Source organism: Cinclus cinclus, chromosome 6 (genome assembly GCF_963662255.1).
Source record: "Cinclus cinclus chromosome 6, bCinCin1.1, whole genome shotgun sequence".
NCBI lineage: Eukaryota > Metazoa > Chordata > Aves > Passeriformes > Cinclidae > Cinclus > Cinclus cinclus.
Window position 1 is genome coordinate 52,047,762 of NC_085051.1, and position 20,285 is coordinate 52,068,046.

General features: G+C 37.2%; 1 protein-coding gene across 10 annotated transcripts in view; it reads left to right on the forward strand.

Annotated features, from left to right (window-relative positions):
* The window catches only part of WDR20 (WD repeat domain 20), a 45,676-nt gene extending 28,788 nt beyond the window's left edge, over positions 1-16,888 (forward strand). For 2 of the 10 annotated variants that reach the window (XM_062495628.1, XM_062495629.1), the window contains one exon: positions 15,813-16,888. In XM_062495628.1, coding sequence (XP_062351612.1) covers positions 15,813-15,866 — 54 coding nt within the window. In that variant the 3' untranslated portion in view covers positions 15,867-16,888. Of the gene's footprint in view, positions 1-3,391; positions 9,286-9,339 lie in introns of those variants that run through there. The other 8 variants (XM_062495624.1, XM_062495627.1, XM_062495621.1 and 5 more) reach the window with 7 other exon arrangements.
* Positions 16,889-20,285: the final 3,397 nt, after the last annotated feature.

Below are 20,285 nucleotides of genomic sequence, written 5' to 3' on the forward strand. Positions count from 1 at the left end.
GCAACAGTTCCTTTGAGAAAAACTTCTGGTGAAATACTTGTATCAAGGCCCAGTGCACATTTCCAGGCCTTGATGGTGTTTACTGTCTGGTGACTACAGTGCAAAGCTGTGTTGCAGGTGAATAGATCCTGTGGCATTCCCCAAATGCTGGAAGCAGTGAAAGCACTTCCATCAGCCAGTATTGCCTTTTCTCTGTGCTATGGCAGATCACTTCAGTGTGATGGAAATATGCCCTTTGACAGTTTGGTGGAAATTTAAATGACATGATCTCTCTTCTACTGAGCTAATGTAAGGATTTGCTCAGTGCTACCAAGACTACACACCCAGTAGGCTACATTTAAATGACAAATTCTTGTTTCCTATGCCGACCTTATCTGCAACCAACTTTTAAAACTTAAAGTGCAACATTATTACAACCAACTTTTAAAACTTAAATATGTATTTTATTCTGTCAATTACAGTATTGAATTTTACCCTAGATGTGTTTGTAAGTTCTGGCTTGTATTTAAAGCCCCTTTCAGAGAATCATTAGTGAGCACTGATGTTTCAACCAGTTCATTTGCTTCAAGATGAAGGTACCTATTGGGTTTTGAATATATTTTGAGTTTAGATAGTCTTTAGGAATAACCCCAGGCATAACGCAGTCTGAATGAGTGTGAACATTGTTCTACAGATCCAGCAATCATGCTAGAGGTAACAGAATTCACCACCTATCCTGGGAGTAATTTGGTGCTTCAGGTAGCCCAAAGCTCTGCTTTGACTATCAGCTGTGGCAGAGCAATCAGAATATATATGATACACGAAATAAATCAACCTGTTACTATAGGTTATGTTGAACATGAAATGCAATAGCCCTAGCATAGTCTTAACTTATTACTCTTTTTTTTTTTTTTAATTCTATTGATGTAGAAGATGATAGGGACTTGAAAGGCTGAAGTGAGTGATAAGATCCTGTGCAGCTTGTGGCTGCCTGCTTAAATCCATCTGTGTCCACAGTGGTACTCCTTCCAGCTGTTTCAATATTAAACCACTGATATTTTCTTACTCCCCAAACCAGTCAAATATACCTCCAAGATTCAGTTGTTTCCAAGTGGTACTTGGTTATTATCAAACTAGCCAGTGCTTTTTCATCTTACTTTTTAATCTTTTTCAAAATTTAAACTGAAGCCTTGAGCTGCATTTTTTCCCTAATCAACTTGTCCTGTATCTTTGTTGCCAAAGCTATGTAAGACCTTGCATGTTCTTTGCATGTAGACCTAATGCATATTCTTTGATTGCCTCAGATTTTTCAGTCCCTTGTGGTCTGTGTCTATATTTTTGTCCCTTCAATTTCTTTAAAACCATGACCAAGATAATCTTGGCTCATGTTTCTGACTGGTGAAGCTTCTTCACTTACTTCCACCAAACTGAACATAAGCCTTTTATCTCACATCCTTCACTGATTCGCTGATACTGCATTCAGATCATTCTTATAATGTATCTGCTGCTCCTACTGTCTGCAGGTCTGGCTTTTTTGTGCTGCAGAACTTTGTGAACCCAGTTGAAAGCTTTTAAAACTCCTGAAAGTCATAACTTCAGTTTTTATCCTGAGAAGGGGATGTGTTGTAGTCACTTGTAATGTCAGATTAAAGTCTCTCTACATCTTGTCTCCTTGAGCTGATCTGTTCTCGTTGCAAATTGTAATCTTCTGTTTTTCACAGCCTCCTTGAAGTAAAGATCAGGTTCGCAGGGTTTCTCTGGGGTATTTAGGATCATGTGACCCAACATGGTTATGGACATAAAGTGCCATTTCTGGAATACAGGTTGAGCAGGTGCTCTTACGAGTAGAGGTTGTATGTCAGATTGAGCTGCTTTAGTAGAGAGAAAGAAATTTTGCTTTTGTTGCCATATTGGCAATGAGAAGACTGGTGCCTACAGGAAGCCACCTGGGCTGGTGTTCCCTGCCCAGCTTCTCCTGGTGCGTGCCAGGTAGTTTTCTTAGGTTTTTGATACCATCATTATTGAAATCATATGCATGATATATATCAGTGAACACATGACAAACTAGTTAAAATATCACAGCAGAATCATAGACTATATCACAACAGAATCACAGACTGTATTATTTTGAAGCTACTCCACTGGAAGAACTTTGCCATATTTAGTAACATCTCAGCTCTCAAATACACCATGGCTGTTTTAACCATATGAGGGAGACTTTCTGGTTTTACACTGAGGTTGACAGCAGCAGAAGTGTAATCTAAAATGGCCAGGTGCTTCTTTCCAGTGACAGTTCCACAACTGGTAGCAGGTGATGTATTATCCCTTAGTTTGAGGGTTTTGTGTATGATGAACAGCATAGCAGGGTTTGGGGGGGGAATTATTTTTTTTTCTTTATTTTTAGGGCTTTTGTAACTTATTCTGGTATTCCTTAGGCTCTTTATACTTGCATTCTTGCCTTTTGTGTAGCTCAGCTTTTCTTTCTGCTTATAATCAATATGTCAAATGTAAATATTGAATGTGCTTCTAAAGAATTACTTGTTTGTAAGTTGCAGCTGAGTGGTACCATGGACAACATGGTAAGTTGTAGAAGTCCACCAGAACTACAGTAGTGAAAGGAGTCAAACTACCTCTCAGTCCTTAGAGCATTGAAGACATTATGACCAGGAATGTTTGTTTAATATTGTGTGCATTCTTTTGCAATGATGAACTTTATTAAAATGTTTTGTTTTAAAGGAAAGTGCTTAATCAAATGGTAACAGAGTATTGACAGGTCCTTGGCTATTGAAAGAAAAATAATTGGAGGTTGGGGATTCCAAAGTCAGAAGTTGGTGGTGCCCTGTGAATTCACCCAGCCACGTGTGTTTACCTACTGACTTTCCAGCCACATGATAACAGGGTCACTGTGTATGCAGCCTTTGCTCCCTGAATCAATAAAAGGTGGTAGAGTTCTTTTTCAGAGGTTGGATTTATAATTTCAGATAAAAATCAGAGCCTGAATTTACTGTTGTTGTTTTGTAACCTGTTTGCTGTCTAATACAGATGAGTAACTGTCTTTTTTTCCCTTTAGCTTATTCAGTGTTTTCTTGTTTCCTTCTCATGCTCTTCAGCCTACGCAGGGAAAAGTAAACCAAAGAGCACTGCCATTAGATTCATAACAGATTGGCTGGACTGAAGTATGGTCTTTGTGGAATGTGACTGGACCATAATAAGCTTTTAAAGCAGTTTGTCTGAAAATAATTTCCTCTTTACTGCATGATAAGTTCTTGCAAATACAGTAACATGGTTCCTGTCCAGAAAGTTAAGTTTGCTTTATTGAAGTATTGCTCCCCAGAAAGCTCAGATTTACAGTTAAACATGAAAACTTTTAATTTTCAGAGTTTCTGATGTGTATCTTCTTTGTTTTTCACAGAGACTAATAGACAAGTCCAGAGTAACCTGTGTAAAATGGGTACCAGGTTCGGAAAGCCTTTTCCTAGTAGCTCATTCCAGTGGCAATATGTACTTGTATAACGTGGAGCACACTTGTGGTACCACAGCCCCGCACTACCAGCTACTTAAACAAGGAGAGAGTTTTGCAGTGCATACTTGCAAGAGTAAATCCACAAGAAACCCTCTGCTTAAATGGACAGTAGGTGAGGGTGCCCTGAATGAATTTGCCTTTTCCCCTGATGGGAAGTTCTTGGCGTGTGTGAGCCAGGATGGTTTTCTTCGCGTGTTTAACTTTGATTCAGTGGAATTGCATGGTACAATGAAAAGCTACTTTGGAGGACTGCTGTGTGTGTGTTGGAGCCCCGATGGGAAATACATAGTGACAGGTGGAGAGGATGACTTGGTGACAGTTTGGTCTTTCGTGGACTGTCGAGTTATAGCGAGAGGCCACGGACATAAATCGTGGGTCAGTGTCGTTGCGTTTGATCCATATACCACTAGTGTAGAAGAGAGTGACCCGATGGAATTTAGTGGAAGTGATGAGGATTTCCAAGACCTTCATTTTGGCAGAGATCGAGCAAATAGCACGCAATCTAGACTATCCAAAAGGAACTCTACAGACAGTCGTCCAGTAAGTGTTACGTATAGATTTGGTTCAGTAGGTCAGGACACACAGCTCTGTTTGTGGGATCTTACAGAAGATATCCTCTTCCCCCACCAACCTCTCTCAAGAGCAAGGACACATACAAATGTCATGAATGCCACAAGTCCGCCTGCGGGAAGTGGTGGAACTAACCCAGGAAGCAATGGAAACAGTATCACAACACCTGGAAACTCTGTACCCCCTCCTCTTCCACGGTCAAACAGCCTTCCACACTCTGCAGTCTCAAATGCTGGCAGTAAAAGCAGTGTCATGGATGGTGCCATTGCTTCTGGCGTTAGTAAATTTGCAACCTTATCGCTACACGATCGGAAGGAAAGACACCATGAAAAAGATCACAAGAGAAACCATAGCATGGGACATATATCTAGCAAGAGCAGTGACAAACTGAACCTAGTTACTAAAACCAAAACGGACCCAGCTAAAACTTTGGGAACACCTCTCTGTCCCCGAATGGAAGATGTTCCCTTGTTAGAGCCTCTTATCTGTAAAAAGATAGCACATGAAAGACTGACTGTGTTAATTTTTCTTGAAGACTGTATAGTCACTGCTTGTCAGGAGGGATTTATTTGCACATGGGCAAGGCCTGGTAAAGTGGTAAGTTTTAATCCTTAATGCTGCATCAAAGAACTAGAACTCTGAATAGATAGTTTTCTTGAAATATAATGAATGTTGAATATAAAATTTCTTTATGCTTAATGTAAAAAAAATATCCTCAGAGCCATACTTTTGGATACTGCATGCCATATTTCTGAATGATTTGAAGTGTCTTGGATACAATTATTAAATATAATTGCCTTCCAGCAGAAGAAATAAATACTGTGCATCTAAACTATTGATCAGTGTTCTTATACTTAAGCATAACCAGAATATGGTGAAAGCTATTTATGTAAAAATTGAAGTAAAACCTATCAAACACTAAAATAATCATAATCCTTCTAATGTTTTCTACAAAATAAGCACTCCCAATGAGAGTAGCTTATGAAAAGCTGCTACTTCTAAGTCTAATGAGAAACATGAGCCTCTGAAAAAAATGAAAACCAAAGGGTTTTATTCCTCCATACTTTTCTGTGGTGGCCTGCTATTAATGTGAAACCACTTCTTACTACAACATCAACCATTTTATGCACAGATTCATGAGCCCTATACTGACTGTAGTTTATGCTCTTGAATTGTGAATCAGTATTATCAAGGAACTCTAATTTTAGCCAGGTTTTGATTTATGTATTTATGTATTTAAGTTAGGGAAAATCCTACAAGCTTTCTCTCAGTACTTTCAGTGTTCTGTTCCTATCAGCTTTGTTAGGCAGTTCAACCACTACAAGCTCATGTTTATTATGGCACCTGTTCCATCAGCTGAACCTACATTAGTCTTTTCACTCTTGCTGTTGATGCACTTGAACACCTATAATATTTTATTTTTCTTCTGGCCGATGTATAGATAGCTGAATTTTGACTGAAGCTAAATGTGGTGATTCTTACATTAAAAAGTACTATTGTGCTACAACAGCTCTGCTTGCCAGCAACAGTTCAAAAGAATACAGCTATGAAAACATTTCTAGAATTGATTTGAGAAAAGGAACCGTTATTTTTGTGAAAATTTCTGAAAGGAGATGTAGATTATAATCTGAAGTAAAAGAAATTATCTGGTAATACTTCAGTAATGACATGCTGAGCAACTTAAATGAAAATCTGTTGTCTGTTAGATTTTAACCATTTGGTTCATAAATCTGACTTTTGAAGTAGAGGTACTGTATATATTTAGATACCACATCTTCATTGCTATAAACTTGCAAATAAAACTTAGTAATTTTTCTTAAAATTGTTTATATAATGTAGGCTTTTTTGAGATCTTACCAAATCTGTCACAGCATAGGTATGCATAAAAATCTATGTCTGTTCTGCATCTTAATGCATATTTAAAGGTTGAATCTAAAACTTAAAATTGAAAACCCCTTTATGGAAGAAGGGAGAAGGGTGTTACCTTAAAGTATTTTTTTGCCTGAGAACTGCAAATCCAGCATTAATTAAAAAAAAAAAAAAACAGAAGGCACTCCCTTAAAACACTGAATTATTTAAAACATTTACTCAAAATTGAAGTATTAAAGCAATTATACTTTTGTGACTCAGTGCACTTCACATCTTATTAATTACAGCAGTGCCTCAGATTGCTATTGTGAGCTACATTTTCTTTTTGTTCTAAAACTCCTTTGCATACTATTAAACACTACACTGTCACATTTATTTTCAGTGGCTGAGGTGGGTTTTGTTAGACTGAATATAACTTAAATATTTTTGTGTATTGACTTTGATTTGGAATATGACATTTCAAATATTTCAGAGATAAAGTATGCAGTACCAAAAATCAGGATTTATGTATTGGCCAATATGGAAAACTTTAACTACAGGTAAGTAATTTTCATGCTGAAGTTATCACTTTCAAAATTAATATATTGCACACTGATGTAAATGCCATATTCTTTAGGATGTATTTACTTAGAAATTTTCAAATTAATTTGTTTTTCTGATTTCACTTGCATTTCTAGTGAGCTCACTCTGCTGGTAAAAACTAAATTTTGGTGGCATGTTTACAGGGCTTTGTTAGGAAAAGACTTATGCCAGAAGGACGTTATGAGCATCCTTTTTGTTTATAGGAAAGCACTTAATTTTATTTAATGAGAATTGTCAAAGTATAAAACACTCATGGTGATGTCTTTCTTACTGGGTTATATACCATCATTTCTGTTTCACCAGCTGTTTTATCCTAGGATGTCCCATTACTCTGGGGTTTAAAGTTGCTATTTCTAGTCTTCCTTTGACATATGGCTCCCCAAGTGATCTTAAAGCTCCGTCACTTTTTTGTCTGCCATCTTTGTAGAGTGAAAGCCTCTGAATCTTGCTGCTGCTTCCATCGCTGCCTCAAAAGGCCTTCATTAAACTGATGCCACTGCCAGCCTAAAGAAAGAATTGGATGGAAAAGCAAAGGAGATAGTGCAGTGTCTAATGTAATTTCCATTGTGCCAGTGCTACTTTTCCCTCTCATTTCCAACAGCCATCAAAACATGTGCTGTTTGGATAATTGGACAGTGTATGACAAATTCTGTTTATTTTTCTGGTTGGGCTTGTGCTGCCCTGAGTGGAAAATAAATCCAGAAGTGTCTCTTCAGCCATGATCCCTGTGATAGTTGATAGTCTGTACAGTTCTGACAGTGTCCTGACAGTTTGTTTATAAGCTTTCCAAATTACTGCTTCTGTATGTAAAAATCATACCTTGAGCTTCCTCACGGGGTGTACCGTTCTTACATTGTACTTTCAGAACTGCTCTGCCAAATCCCAGTCAGTGAAGTGAAGTGAATGGCAAAATTCAATTAGAAACAAGTTGGATGAAGCTCAGGGTTCATTAGTTTCAGTTTGTTTTTTTTTTTGTTGGGTTTTTTTGGGGGTTTTTTTTTTTTTTTTTTTTTTTGGTGAGCTGGTTTCTGTGAAAGAAGGTTCAGAGCGGTCAGAAAAATAGGTTGCCTTAACAAGAGTATGAACTTTTCTTCACAACGTGGTGACAATTAGCTGTTATCTCTCTCCCCTGTCTTTCCCAGGCCCTAAATGGGATTACAGAACTGTTGGATTAATCTGAAAACATAGAAACAGAATTTGGAAGGAACAAAAGTAAACTTTATTGTGTTATCTTTATAGCTACATGAAACTCAATTAGGGGATCTGCAAAGCAATTAAAAAACCCCAACAAAACCAGCCCACAACACCCCAGAGTGGTACTTGGATACACAAAATGAGTTTTCTCTGAACTCAGTGGTCAGAGTAAATACTTACAAGATTTCTGTGTTGGACTTTAGAACTGACTGTTCACGGTCTGTACACTGACTCCATTTTATGTGAATGAAAGTTGCCAGCGAGTTCCCTGTGTCAGAAAGCTCAAGGTAAGATTGGCCAGAAGTACCCCCAGGTGAAATGGCAGTGTATAACCTAGCAAGAGAAACATCCTACCACTTTGTAAAACAAATGCACATGGAATTTATTTATTTGACTTATTGTACAGGAAAACTTAGACTTAAATGATAACATCCTTGAATTTTCTAGTTAACTACAATTGTAGTACAGTATCATGTTTTAGTATGACTTCTGTTTTAGTGAAAGTACTTAAACATTCATGTTACTATATTTGAGTGAGATGAGCAGCTATACATATTAATTCTTCCTCAGTGGAAAGGAGCATTTCATCATTACAATTGAAGTTCAATTGCTGGTATTTAAGTACTATCAAATAGATTTCTTTCAACGTGATACGGTATCTGTATAACCTTCAGGGATGCTTATAATTAAATTGAAACACAGCTATACAACTTCAGGTTACCATGCTAAAATTTGAAGCTTTCTGTAATGTGCACAATAGCAAAGTTGCACATGGCATACCCGCATTATCAGGGTGAATTGAACCTAGAGTACACTGGTGTGATATTTATAGCAAGGTATGTGTGTGTGCGTGTGTGAGGAGGTGTGACAAGTGGCTCCAGTAAAGCCAGGAGAGATCATAACCCTGTAAAGGCTTTATGATGAGGATGTCTGGATTAGGAAATAACATGACTTTTACTAAACACTTTCTAGAAAACCCATGTTCTGAATTATCACCTCTTAAAATTTGAGTATGTACTTGGAATGACTGTGTATGTCTGCCCCTTTAACAACATAAAACTACTAAATTAATATTTAAAATGCTGGCCTGCTTATGTTACAATAATAAAATTTGTGTCAGTTAATTTACTGTCAATTTACATGTAAAGATTAAACTATTTTTTCTGCATTTTATGATTCTGTATACTGGAGTTTGTTAAAGATTGACATGTTAGGTGATACTGTACAAAATTGTATTGACTACCTTTAGTGAAAATCAAAAGTAAAATTCATATGTATTTCCTTTTTACACTTCCATCTAATTTCTTGACAACTTGAATAAATTTCATAGAGCCTTTCTAACATGAACTATTGTTAATTTAACTGTTGCAATAATTAAGCTTTAAGAAGTATTGTTGGTATATTTATAATTTTAAGATCATGTTTGTTTCATACTGCTTATTTTTAGCTGTTCTATTGTCACTGTTACAGCTGAAGAACTTTACTAAATACTTGACATTACAAAATAACTTGCTGGGGTTGTCCTCTGTATACTGATGTTAAATAAAAATGTGTGATTGAACTGTAAATGTAGATAACTTTCAATAATCCTTTCCACATTTGAGTTTTAATTTATCTTGCAGTGCTTAGGTGGTCTTATGCTCTCACAGTGTGCTGAACAAATGGCCACAATGAAACTGTTAACTTGCCATGCTTTAAAGTAAGAAGTTGATCGCATCTGTAACCTGCTCTGAGAAAATGTTTCAGTTCATCTTAAGACTATGCAGATGTTTTGATGTTTAAATCTTGCTGATAAGGTCAAGACTCATGATAGCTATATTTTTAGGATTAGAGTAACATTAAACAGAATATTTACCAAACCACTTTTCAAACTTGTTTAAACTCAGATTCAGCAGAACACAGACATGGCTGTGTCTAGATTGTCTCTGCACACCTGTCCGGTAGGAGCCGGGGCAGAGTGTCGTCATTCCTTCTAGGACTCTACAGGAGCTCTTTCCTCTGTGGACTCTGGTGCAGGGTATGTTCTTTATTCCAGCTTCAGATCTTGGTGTTTACATAATGATTGCTGAATTTACAGTCCCAAGGGTGTGGCTCATATAGATGATTCAAACATTTTCTGTCTAGAAAAAATAGTCTAGAATGAAACTCAACTAAAATAAACTAGTCTAAAACTTCAGCTGCAAAATTTCTTGGAGCAAACTTAGGTGAAGACTTCAGATGTTGCTCTTCCATTTGCGGGGTTAGGAATTGTCACCTTTGTAGTGTTTCTTTGTTGACAAAGAAAGAGCCAAACAACTGCTGTTTACTGAAGTGTTTCAGAGGCATTTTTGAGGAATTTCAGTGTAAAAGTGTGTTACTTTGGGTCTAGTCTGACGGGGAGGACTCTTGTTTATCTATTATGCAAAAATACTCTGTAGACTAAAGCTGAGGCAATCATCTTATGTAAACTTGAGAACTTTGTGGTACTTCAAAGGTATTGATTGACCATTGTGATGATCTATACTTAGAACGTAGATGCGTATTTAAGAACAGGGGTTTTAGTGAAGGAACAAAATAAAATCTGTTTCAACGCTTCTGAACATCCAGTTATATCAAATGATGCAAGAACTGGTTGGTCAAACCAATTTCTCAGTATTCAGTGTAAGCCTGAAACAAAACCCAACTTTGACAGGCTTTGTAGTCAGAGAAGGTATTTGGAAAAATATGTCGTAACATAAAGGTGTCATTTTACTTGCCTTTAATAATATTGCACAAACTTTTCAAGGAAATAACTTGTAAGATCATGTTATTTTCTGGGTTTTGAAGCTGGATTTTAGGTAGGTGCTGCTCAACCTTATCAAATTCATTTGGCTCCTTTCTTCTGCTAAGACCACAGTCACTTGACAGCTAACTCGCATGGAGTTGCCTTAAGTCATATACTTTTCCCTGAGGTTTTTCTCAATTTCATTATTTTCTAAACTGAAAATTTTACGCCTTACTGACTTTTGTAGTTTGAGAAAAGTAGAGAAACAACAGTTTCTAAGCACGTGAGCCCGTACTACTTGAATGAAGCTTAAGGTCCTACTTTTTTGAGCCAGGTCAGGTTTCTGCTGGCAAAAGCCTTCTCTGCGTTTTCAAGCACCCAAGTAGTTGTATCTTATTTTTTTTCCCCTTGGACCTGCATATCTTCTATTTGCCTATTGCCACTGGACAGATTTTTAGTTACTGGTTTTCTACAAGCCTTGAATTTGGATTTTTTTGTTGACAGTGACCTCTGCTAAGAGAAAAACTCCTTTATATACACAGAGGAGAAGTTGCAAGTGAAACCTTAAAGGCGAATACAGTCTTTTATAAGGTCTGGTGTCAAATGGTTTATGTATTTATACTTTTGTGTAATGTTACCAGAACAGAGAAGTAAGAGGCAAATGGAATACAAATTCAAAAGTCCATTTAATGAACACACAAACTGTGTAAAGACAGATATCAGCTTTGCTCTATCCCCCTAAATCCTGTACAAAATATTTCTCTGTAGCATGTTATGTGAATGAATAGCATGTGCTTTCCTGCGCATTTTCATTTAATTAATTTTATTAGTCCATTAGACATTAATATCTGATTTAGTGAGTATATGCAGTTCAGAAATTTTAGCTGTTAAACACTTATACCTTTGGATAAGGAGCTTGAAGATTTTGTTCATGTAAATCTTAAAACCAGTTCAGCTGATGTAACTACAGAATTTTAAACAAATGTGAGAAATCTCACTTTGAAAACGTTTTGGCATATTATTGCTCAAATACTGTAATAGACCATGGGCTCTTTTCTCAAGCAAAGCTGTCAGTCCAGATTACTTTGTAACCTTAGTTACACAGTAATCATTAATTACTCCAGGAATATCATAGTTCTGGATAAGAATAAACTATTCCTGGAATATTTTTCTAATAATCATTTCCCATTGTTTTATATACTGGCAATAGTAGAAGTGGTTTAACAAACCAGTACCATTCTTGTATGGACATTTGTTAATTCAGCCATATTTTAATTTGTGTAATTGCATTAGTGAAGTGTACTATGAGACTTCTTTTTTTACACTGGATTGTTTGTTATGTTGGACTGTTTCCTTTATTTTTTTCTACCTTTCAATTTCAAACCAGAAAGTAGAAAGATGAGCAGAGTTTGACATCCAGCATGTTCTGAGCACCAGTGGAGCTGTTTCCCTGAAGGAGAAATGCACTTTCTGTATCCTGCTTGTCTAAACTTGCCATTTATTATCTAGATTAGTGGAACTATGTACGATTGCACCTTTGGCTCCAATTAAACCTCTTCTAATTTAAACTAAGAAAATATTAACTCAGTGGCTACTGTTGACCTTTTCTTACTTAGTATTGCATTATCTTCCTGATTTTTTTTTTTTTAATACAGCTGTTACATGCTGATCATTCATGGAATTAGTTTCTGTTGTGAAACCTTATTTTTCCTGTCTTTGGAATAAAGCCACAGACTTTTGTCTGAATTGTATGTGGAATTTTTAAAAATATACCCACCCCTCTCCTCACAATCCTGTAAATGGGGAAGGAGGGTTTGTGGTCATGCTGCTGCAGTGAATGGACCTCAGCAATGAGTGCCACAAACCTCGGGTGCAAATGGCCTTCCTGATTGTATTTGTTATGGCTTTTCATTCCTACCCATACCAGCATATTTTTTACCAGATGTGCAAAGTCCTTTGTGTTTCAGGAAGTCAGAGAGTGCATGGATAAACAGGATAGCCCTAGCAGCTAGTTCTGAAGCAGCCTGTGTTCAGAGCTCACAGCACTAATTAACTTAAGAAAAATGACCCCATCCTCTGAAAGCTGCATCACTCAGCTGTGGAGTGTGTCCCATTAAGATGGCAGATGGGACAGCAGCTACCTCTCTGAGGTTGGGATGAATATTGTTTTACTAAATTCCTGTCTTGGATCTCATAACTCTTCCATTTCCCACGCCTGCTACACTCATATGCTGACAAAATACTACTGCTAATAAAACACTACATTTATTTTCAAAACTTTGAGCAGTGTCTTAATTTGTTCCTGCTGCTTGCTCAGTGGGATCTGTTTGTCCTTAAGCCTTAAGCTGCTGCACCATGCAGCAGAACTGCAGCTGTTGTGGCTCTTCTCTTGCATGTTTCCTGTCACAGCTGTTAAACGGGCTGACTGGCTGTTACTCTAATAAATGGCTGCAGCTTTTGTTCCATCTTTTCCCACTTAATTGACCAGACTAGGTGGGTCAATCACAGAAAGCAAATGATGCTGTGTGTAGATGCTCTGTGTGTAGAGCTCTGAAGGTCTACATTCTAATGGCTTTCTTCTTTCTTTACAGACAGGAGCTTTTTTATATATTTTCATTACTGTACCCATTGTATTCTTCCAGAAAATACAGCTACAACTGTTCCAATCCCACACCCTTTGTATCACAGAGGAGACTTACTGTGAACTTTTGTATCAAAGCAGTAACTTTATTTGAGCCCTTGCTTTTCTTAGGTTGTCTTCCTATGTCTCTTGTGTTACACCAGTCACAATCTTGTGAATAGCCTTGCTTGGAAGGCTCGGATACAATAACAAAATTTTGTATAATTTTTGTTTTAATCAGGACCCACTGAGAATTCATCACTTTGGTGAAACTTAAGTGCCTAAAAAACAAATTCATAGTCTTGCTTTTCTTTTATGAAGATCTGAGATATCTTCTGAAATCAAGTTCTTCCAAGAACTCACAAACTTTGTGGTGTCTCCCCCAGGAGTGAATTTCTGAATGGCATCATAACCTAGTCCAAGTTTTAAGGCAGTACTTGCGTACATTTGTTCCATCTGCAGGAGCACAAGGAAATTTGTCTTAAGGTTATTTCCACTACGGTGTTCCTCTGGCTTGCCTGCTCAGAGTTGCAGAATTAATTCAGAGCAAGGACTGAAATACAAGGAATTCCTAGTACTCACTGAAAGCCATCTGCACTGAGCTGTTCCTCTCCAAATCAGGGAGCATTCACCACCTATGAGATGTAACCAGGACTGACTCCTTGCTCCTGTTCTTGGAAGCTGCATTCTAGAGTGGCCAGTAGTTCACAGGGAATAAGGCACTGCACTGAATTTCAGTATGTGCTGCCAGTTTCTAGAGGAATCCTAGGAAGGTAACTCTTCATTTTGTTTCCCAACAATGGGCTGTTACAATGTAAATCCTAGAATAGGGCTTATTTCTCCTGTACAGGGTGATTATGAGCCTGTTGAAAAAGACCTGACATTATGCCATCCCTAGGGCTTCCTGTGTGCCTATAAAGCACATATTTGCATATGAACAGTTGGGATTGTTGATTTAATTAAGAGTGAAAATAATACCTTTGGACGTCTTTTTCTAGGGTACTTCAAAGTTTCTTAGTGGATGTAATCTTCTGACAAGAAAGACCTTCCAGTTGCTGCTGGATTTAACACACTTGTGAAGAATGCTTCAGTAATGAACTAGTGAATTCTGATTCAACCTTATCACTTTCCAACAGAACTTCCCTGGTAAAAATTTCAGAAGTGCTTCAGTGGCTTGTTTGCTCTAAAGTTCTGCCTCCTTACACCATCTAGTCCTTAAGTAATAACTAGGAAACTTTTGTTCTCATGAACTATGCAGGATCTTTGCACATCCTGAATATCAAGTATAAAAAACAACCCACTTTAGTCTACCTCAGCAGTGTTTGAATTAGACATTCCCTGCAAAAACAAATACAAATAAAGGTGTTCAGGTTCCTATGGAAAGCACCAAGTTAAGTGCCATGTGTTATGTTATATATAAATGTCATATGGACTATATACAAATGCACACACAGTCTGCCCTAAGTCCTGCAGACTATCCAGGTTCATGACATGTCTGAAATTATTAGATGATTTTTTAAAAAGAAGGGCTTTGGTTTTAACAGAAATTTGATGACTTGAATCCAGTCAGTCCAGCCCTCTTTCCACCTCTTCTGAGGTCAGGGTTTACTTCCATCATGACCTCTCAGTTCTTGGATCCAAGTGTGAAAGAGCTCCTGTAGATTCTGAAGAAATGACATCATTCTGTCTTCTGTCTGTATGCTAGTAGCTGCCTGATCTTGTCTAGTTTGATGGATCTGAGTCCCAGGATCTTAATTTTGAGGTAAGAACATAAGATGGGAGCTGCTTAGAGGAGTTGCTGAAAGTGCATTTATCGTTCCTACGAGGTGAAGAGTTGCATGGGGATACTTGCCGGTGTGCTTCCAGCTGCCAGTGTGCTCCTTGGCCTGCTGGCACTCGTAGAACTAATCAATGACTTTATAAGAAGGCTAAATTGTATTTTGACAGTAAGCTTTTCCTAAATAAGCCTGATAAAGTTGCTTTTATGTGAATGATTAAAAAGAGTTACTATGCAAAAATCTGGAGTCTGTCCATTGGTATCCATAGATTTAACCTGTAAGGTGTAGTTGTCTTAATCCAGAGTAGCAGGCTCTGTGTAGTGAGAGGCACCGTGCAGTCATGGGGCTGTGTGTGAAGTAAGTCTCAGTTTGAATGGCAGGGTAGTTAGAAGAGCTGGTACCAGGTTTTCCTGAGTGTGAACTTGTAATAGGAAATCTTTACTGACCTCTCATCAGCATGTCATTCTGTTTTAAAATTACCTATTTAAAACAAACATTTGCTAGACCATCTATTTTTCTATTCAAAGCTTGTAATACTCAATCACATATAAGAGATGGAGCATTTCCCTGTATCAGGTCAGGTGTCAAACATACTGATACTGGAATAGGTTTGTTTGACGCCACCCCAGTAAAATGCTGATCGTTTTTTTTGGTGTATGATTTTCAAAGTTTCACAGTTCACTATGACTCCAAGTGCAAGGTAGATTAAACCAAATGCTGGGATCAGATCCATTCCATGTCATAAATGCACACGTTTCTTCCTGTCTGAGAGCTCTTTGTGTGCTGCTTGGCTGAGACTGTGGTGGCTTAGAGCCTTTGTAGGAGACAAGGTGCTGATGTCTGAAGTAAGCAAGTGTTGGTAAAAATCAACTGTACTCATTGTAGGTTCAGGTTAAGAACTTTATAACATGTCAGGTTCTCTTGCTGGATTAATGTAAACTGCTTTGTTTGCAGGGTTTATTGTCATCCCAAAACCAGGCCAATTCTCCAAGTGGAACTGTAGTATAGCCATCACACTACTGCTAGCAAATCTCTGAACACAGGACAAGAAGTAATGACAGTGGAACCAGGAGCTGTTCTTCAGGCAAAGAGCATCACAAATTATAATGTGGCAGAGTGCAAACATGGAATTATGTGAATCACATAGTGACTTGCAAAGGACAAATGTAAGGAGCTCTCACTACATCTGATCCTGCTAGGCTGCTCACCCAAGGAAGAGTTTGCATTGGAGAAAAAGCAAAAAGCTTCCTTTAGTGCTGCAGGAAAAAAGTAGTAACATTTTTGTTTTCTTTATACTTTCCAATTCCAGTGTAATTTAATCTCTCTATAAATATATAAATAAAGGAGATATATCTATCTATCTAGATAGATACATATATATATATATATATATATATATAGTGTAAAATAAGATATGTTTGTTAAATTCAAGTAAGTTCAATGGTTAAACTAGTACTTTCACCATTGTTTATTTTGCACTGATTTTTTTAACCAGAGGTGGCTAGAAGACAGCCTGGAATGCACTCATGGAAAATGAAAGTCATTACTTTCTGGCTTCAAAATGTTTTTCAGGAAGATGGATGCTGCAATCATAGATTTTTTTAAAACAAAATTGTTTTGCACTTAAATAGTTTAATGCTTATAGAAAATTACTTTAAAATTGGTGTCCAGACACCAGAAAAACTATGTTGTGGAAAAAAGATCCTTTGTATCTATTAAACATTTATTTTAATATTGTTGTTTCCAACTGCAATTGGCTCTGTATTATATGTATAAATAATGTAATTCAGTGATGGGGGAGGGGAGTAAGGGATCATTACACTAGAAATTCTCATTCAGTTAAGAAAGTGATATTTCTAATTCAGAAAATACATATTAAACTATCTTGAATATGCAGTTTTGTTTACTTTCTGTTCAAATCCAATCACTTTTGATGTAACCAGTTCTTTGTTGAATTAAATGTTTGGTACAGAAATACTATCTAAACTTTGTAGAACAAATTCCTTTCAAAAATAGCTCACCTAGAACATTGCTTCATATTTAATAGAATTGAATTTCAGTTAGGAAACTGAAATACGATTGTTCTGTTCTTGTTCTTAATGGCTTATCTCCAAACACATCCTGCAGTTTCAATACATCATTCAGCAGCAATCTCAGAGACGGGCAACTTCATAGGGTAAGATTTTGTTCCCATGTAGTCCTGTGCATTTGGAGTTGGGAAGTGGAAGATCCCACAGCAGTAGCTGTACACACGTTCTGGCTTGTCAGTCAGAAACTGGGTTAACATATTGGAGTAGCATTTCTGAGACTCGTTTTGTCTTACATCAGGCATCTCATTTATAATTCAGCAGTTTTAAACTGGTAAGTGTGATGGGGATAGACATATCCATGAATTTGCAGAAGTTAATGCTGCTTGTCTAAACACTTGTCATTTTTGATCAGTCAACACACTTGTGTTAACTTGATATTGTTAACTTGTGTGTTAACAAAACTTGTTTTCAGTATTTCCTGCAAAGATTAACCCTCCATGTCCAGCCCTGGAATGACAGAAAATAGAAGTATCCATCATATGCTTCCCTTTATCTTATGTAGCAATGTTCACAACTGGGATTTGCAGAATCCTGCAGGCAGAGTAGAACAGAGGCTGCTTGCCCAGGACCATGAACGTGCCCGTGGGTGCACATACTGTATCCCTGGGCACATGTTAATGCCCTTCCAGCTCTCCAACAATAAAGCTCGGTAGAATTTTTAAATTACAAGTAAACTTAAGACATTTTGTGGCATGAGAAGTGATTTGTTTTCAGGAAATGAATGAACATTTGGGGAGAAGCAACTGCAGTAGCTTGTAACTAAGTCTTACCCTTGCAGTGCAGCCAGCATGTAGAGAACTGCCAGATCCGTTTATAAGCTGGAAATTAGTTCCCTACTTTATTGAAGATCGAGCTGTGCTTTGCAATTCTTATCTGTCTTCTTCTAAAATATAAAGAATGGGGAAAATACTGAAACTGAGCAGGATTAATTTTCAGAAGTTTTTTTTTTATTAACATAGTGGGTTTAACTGTTAAAATACAGATAAACCTCATCACTGAAAATTAGTGTAGTTATCTCCCCGTATACTTCTATATAAGTGCTTCATATGGTCTGAGTCAAAATGAAACAGTTGAAAAAATATGCAATAACTTTAAAGGACCTTTTTCCTTCAGCTGGAAAAATACAAAGCTAGTAGGGAAAGAACTGCAATATCCAACATCAGGGGAACTACAGCAGCTACTCAGATGCATGTTGGCAGGGTATGCTCCTGCCACAAACCGTAGTCGAGCAGCACACAGGAAATGTGTGTGGGTTTTCTTTTTTCAGCCTCTTCTTTGCTATTGGGGCAATCATCTAGAAGCTTGAACTGCCCATACCACACTCTATTCCATATGGAAAAAATTATTTTAGTAAGAAGCAGGATACTAATAACTTACCTGGAAGGACCTTAAGACCTCTACCGTAGAGACAGCTTTTAATAAAAATATTTTTCTTACTACATTAAAAAAAAAAATTAAAGGTGAGCAGAACACAGATAATCTCAATATGGAATTTTAGCTGGAAGAATGAGGATAGGAACCGTATTCGCCAGTTCATAGTTTAAAGCTGGGTGTATTTTGGTTATAAAGTAGGTGGGGAAACTAAAGTTTACCTATTCATCCAACAGCCTGAAAAATATAAGTTGTCTCCAGAAGTTTAATAGCAAAGAACTTGTTAGGAAATCAATATTCTTGAAGGACTGTATGTACCAAACTGAGTAAGATCCACCTGAAAGTGTAAAAAAAAAAAAAAAAAAAGGAAAAAAAAAAAAAGAAAAATTCCAATGTGGTCCTTCAGATTTGCAATTTTATAGCAACAAATATCTGTTGAACATGAAAATGCCATTTTCGTAACAGTCATACAGCCCCAGGCACAGAAAATTTGATAATACACAAGTTGTTATCCTGGTAGCCTTTTCTCTGCAGGTTAAAACTTACAAAAATTCTGACTTCATCTTTTTCCTGGTGTATGAGTTATCACTTACCAGATATACTCATTATGGAAGCAAAGAGTGCCAGTCACACTTTAGAAATCAGAAGGGTACCTTGTGCAAACATAGTTTGATGGAGTTTTATATTTTTTAGTCAAAATACTTGAACTTCAGCATGTGTGGTTTGAGGCTCACAGGGAAGCAACCAATACAATTAATATGTCTCCATCAGGAATATAGTTTTGATAATCTGAGCTTTGACCTGCTGTATAGTGCTAGGTAAGAGAGATCTGAGTCAGAACAATCCATCACATGTGGGTAGTAGGATTTCTCCTCTTTTCTGGTCAGAAATTAACAGTGGAGAGTAAGCTCCCTTGGATCCAGTTAGTTGCCTATTCTTAGACCATGAATTTTTATGCTACTCATTATGCTCAACTCCAAATACATCAGCACTAAGCAACACATCATCTTCCTCTCTGGAAAAAACACTGGATAAGCTCATGGCACCTTTTGCTCAGTGTTCCAAAGGTAAGAACTTGGAGGTTACTGTTGCACTGTGTTGCCTGCCTATACACCTGCAGTCCTTAATTTCATTTTCTAAGTGTGGCATCACACCCTTCACATATCCATCCATCTGTCTGTCTGTTAAAATCCATTATGGTAGGTATTCAGACAAATACTGTATTGCCTTATTGTTGAAGTTCTTTGTTCTATCAGTATGAGCTGCTAACATGAAAGCATACAGACATGAGGAGATGATTTCACTGAAATATAACAGAGCAGGAAAACTCAGCCAGTCGCTGTGGTTTTACATACCTTCAATGCACTTTGCGGTACCGTGTTCAGGAGAACAGTTTTTGCTTAGAACTAGAGAAAAGCAGCATCCATGCAGCAGGATTTCCAATAAAATGACAAGGAGCAGTTAGCTGTACCACTGTATTCTGCTGTTGCCCTTTGTTACAGTGTTCTCACTCTACTGGTGTAAAGCACTTTGTCCACTAAAAATTTGGCTCATGTATTTATTTGTTCATTCTTAGTAAGAGAGAACTGCTCTTGCTTTGGCACACCTAGTGCGAGTAGCAGCAGTAGAGGTTTCCCTGCAGAGCCTTGTTCAAATGCTTTAGTCTTGTTCTATAAAAATTCTTTCCAGGGCTGGGCTGTTTTTCCATTCTTGCTATTGAGATTCTGAAAATTTGCTATGAAGAAATTACATAAATTGAGCAATGGAACATGATGCAGGTGGACGATATTTAACTTGGACAGTCAAATTTGAATCAATATCAAATACTCCCACAGATTTACTCTGTGAATATTTTCACATTTTCAAGAATCTCCTTACAAATGTCACGTTGATCCTCAGTACAGTATGTGATAATACCATCTTCTAAACATGAAGACAAATATAAGTTAGACAAGTATTTTTAAGC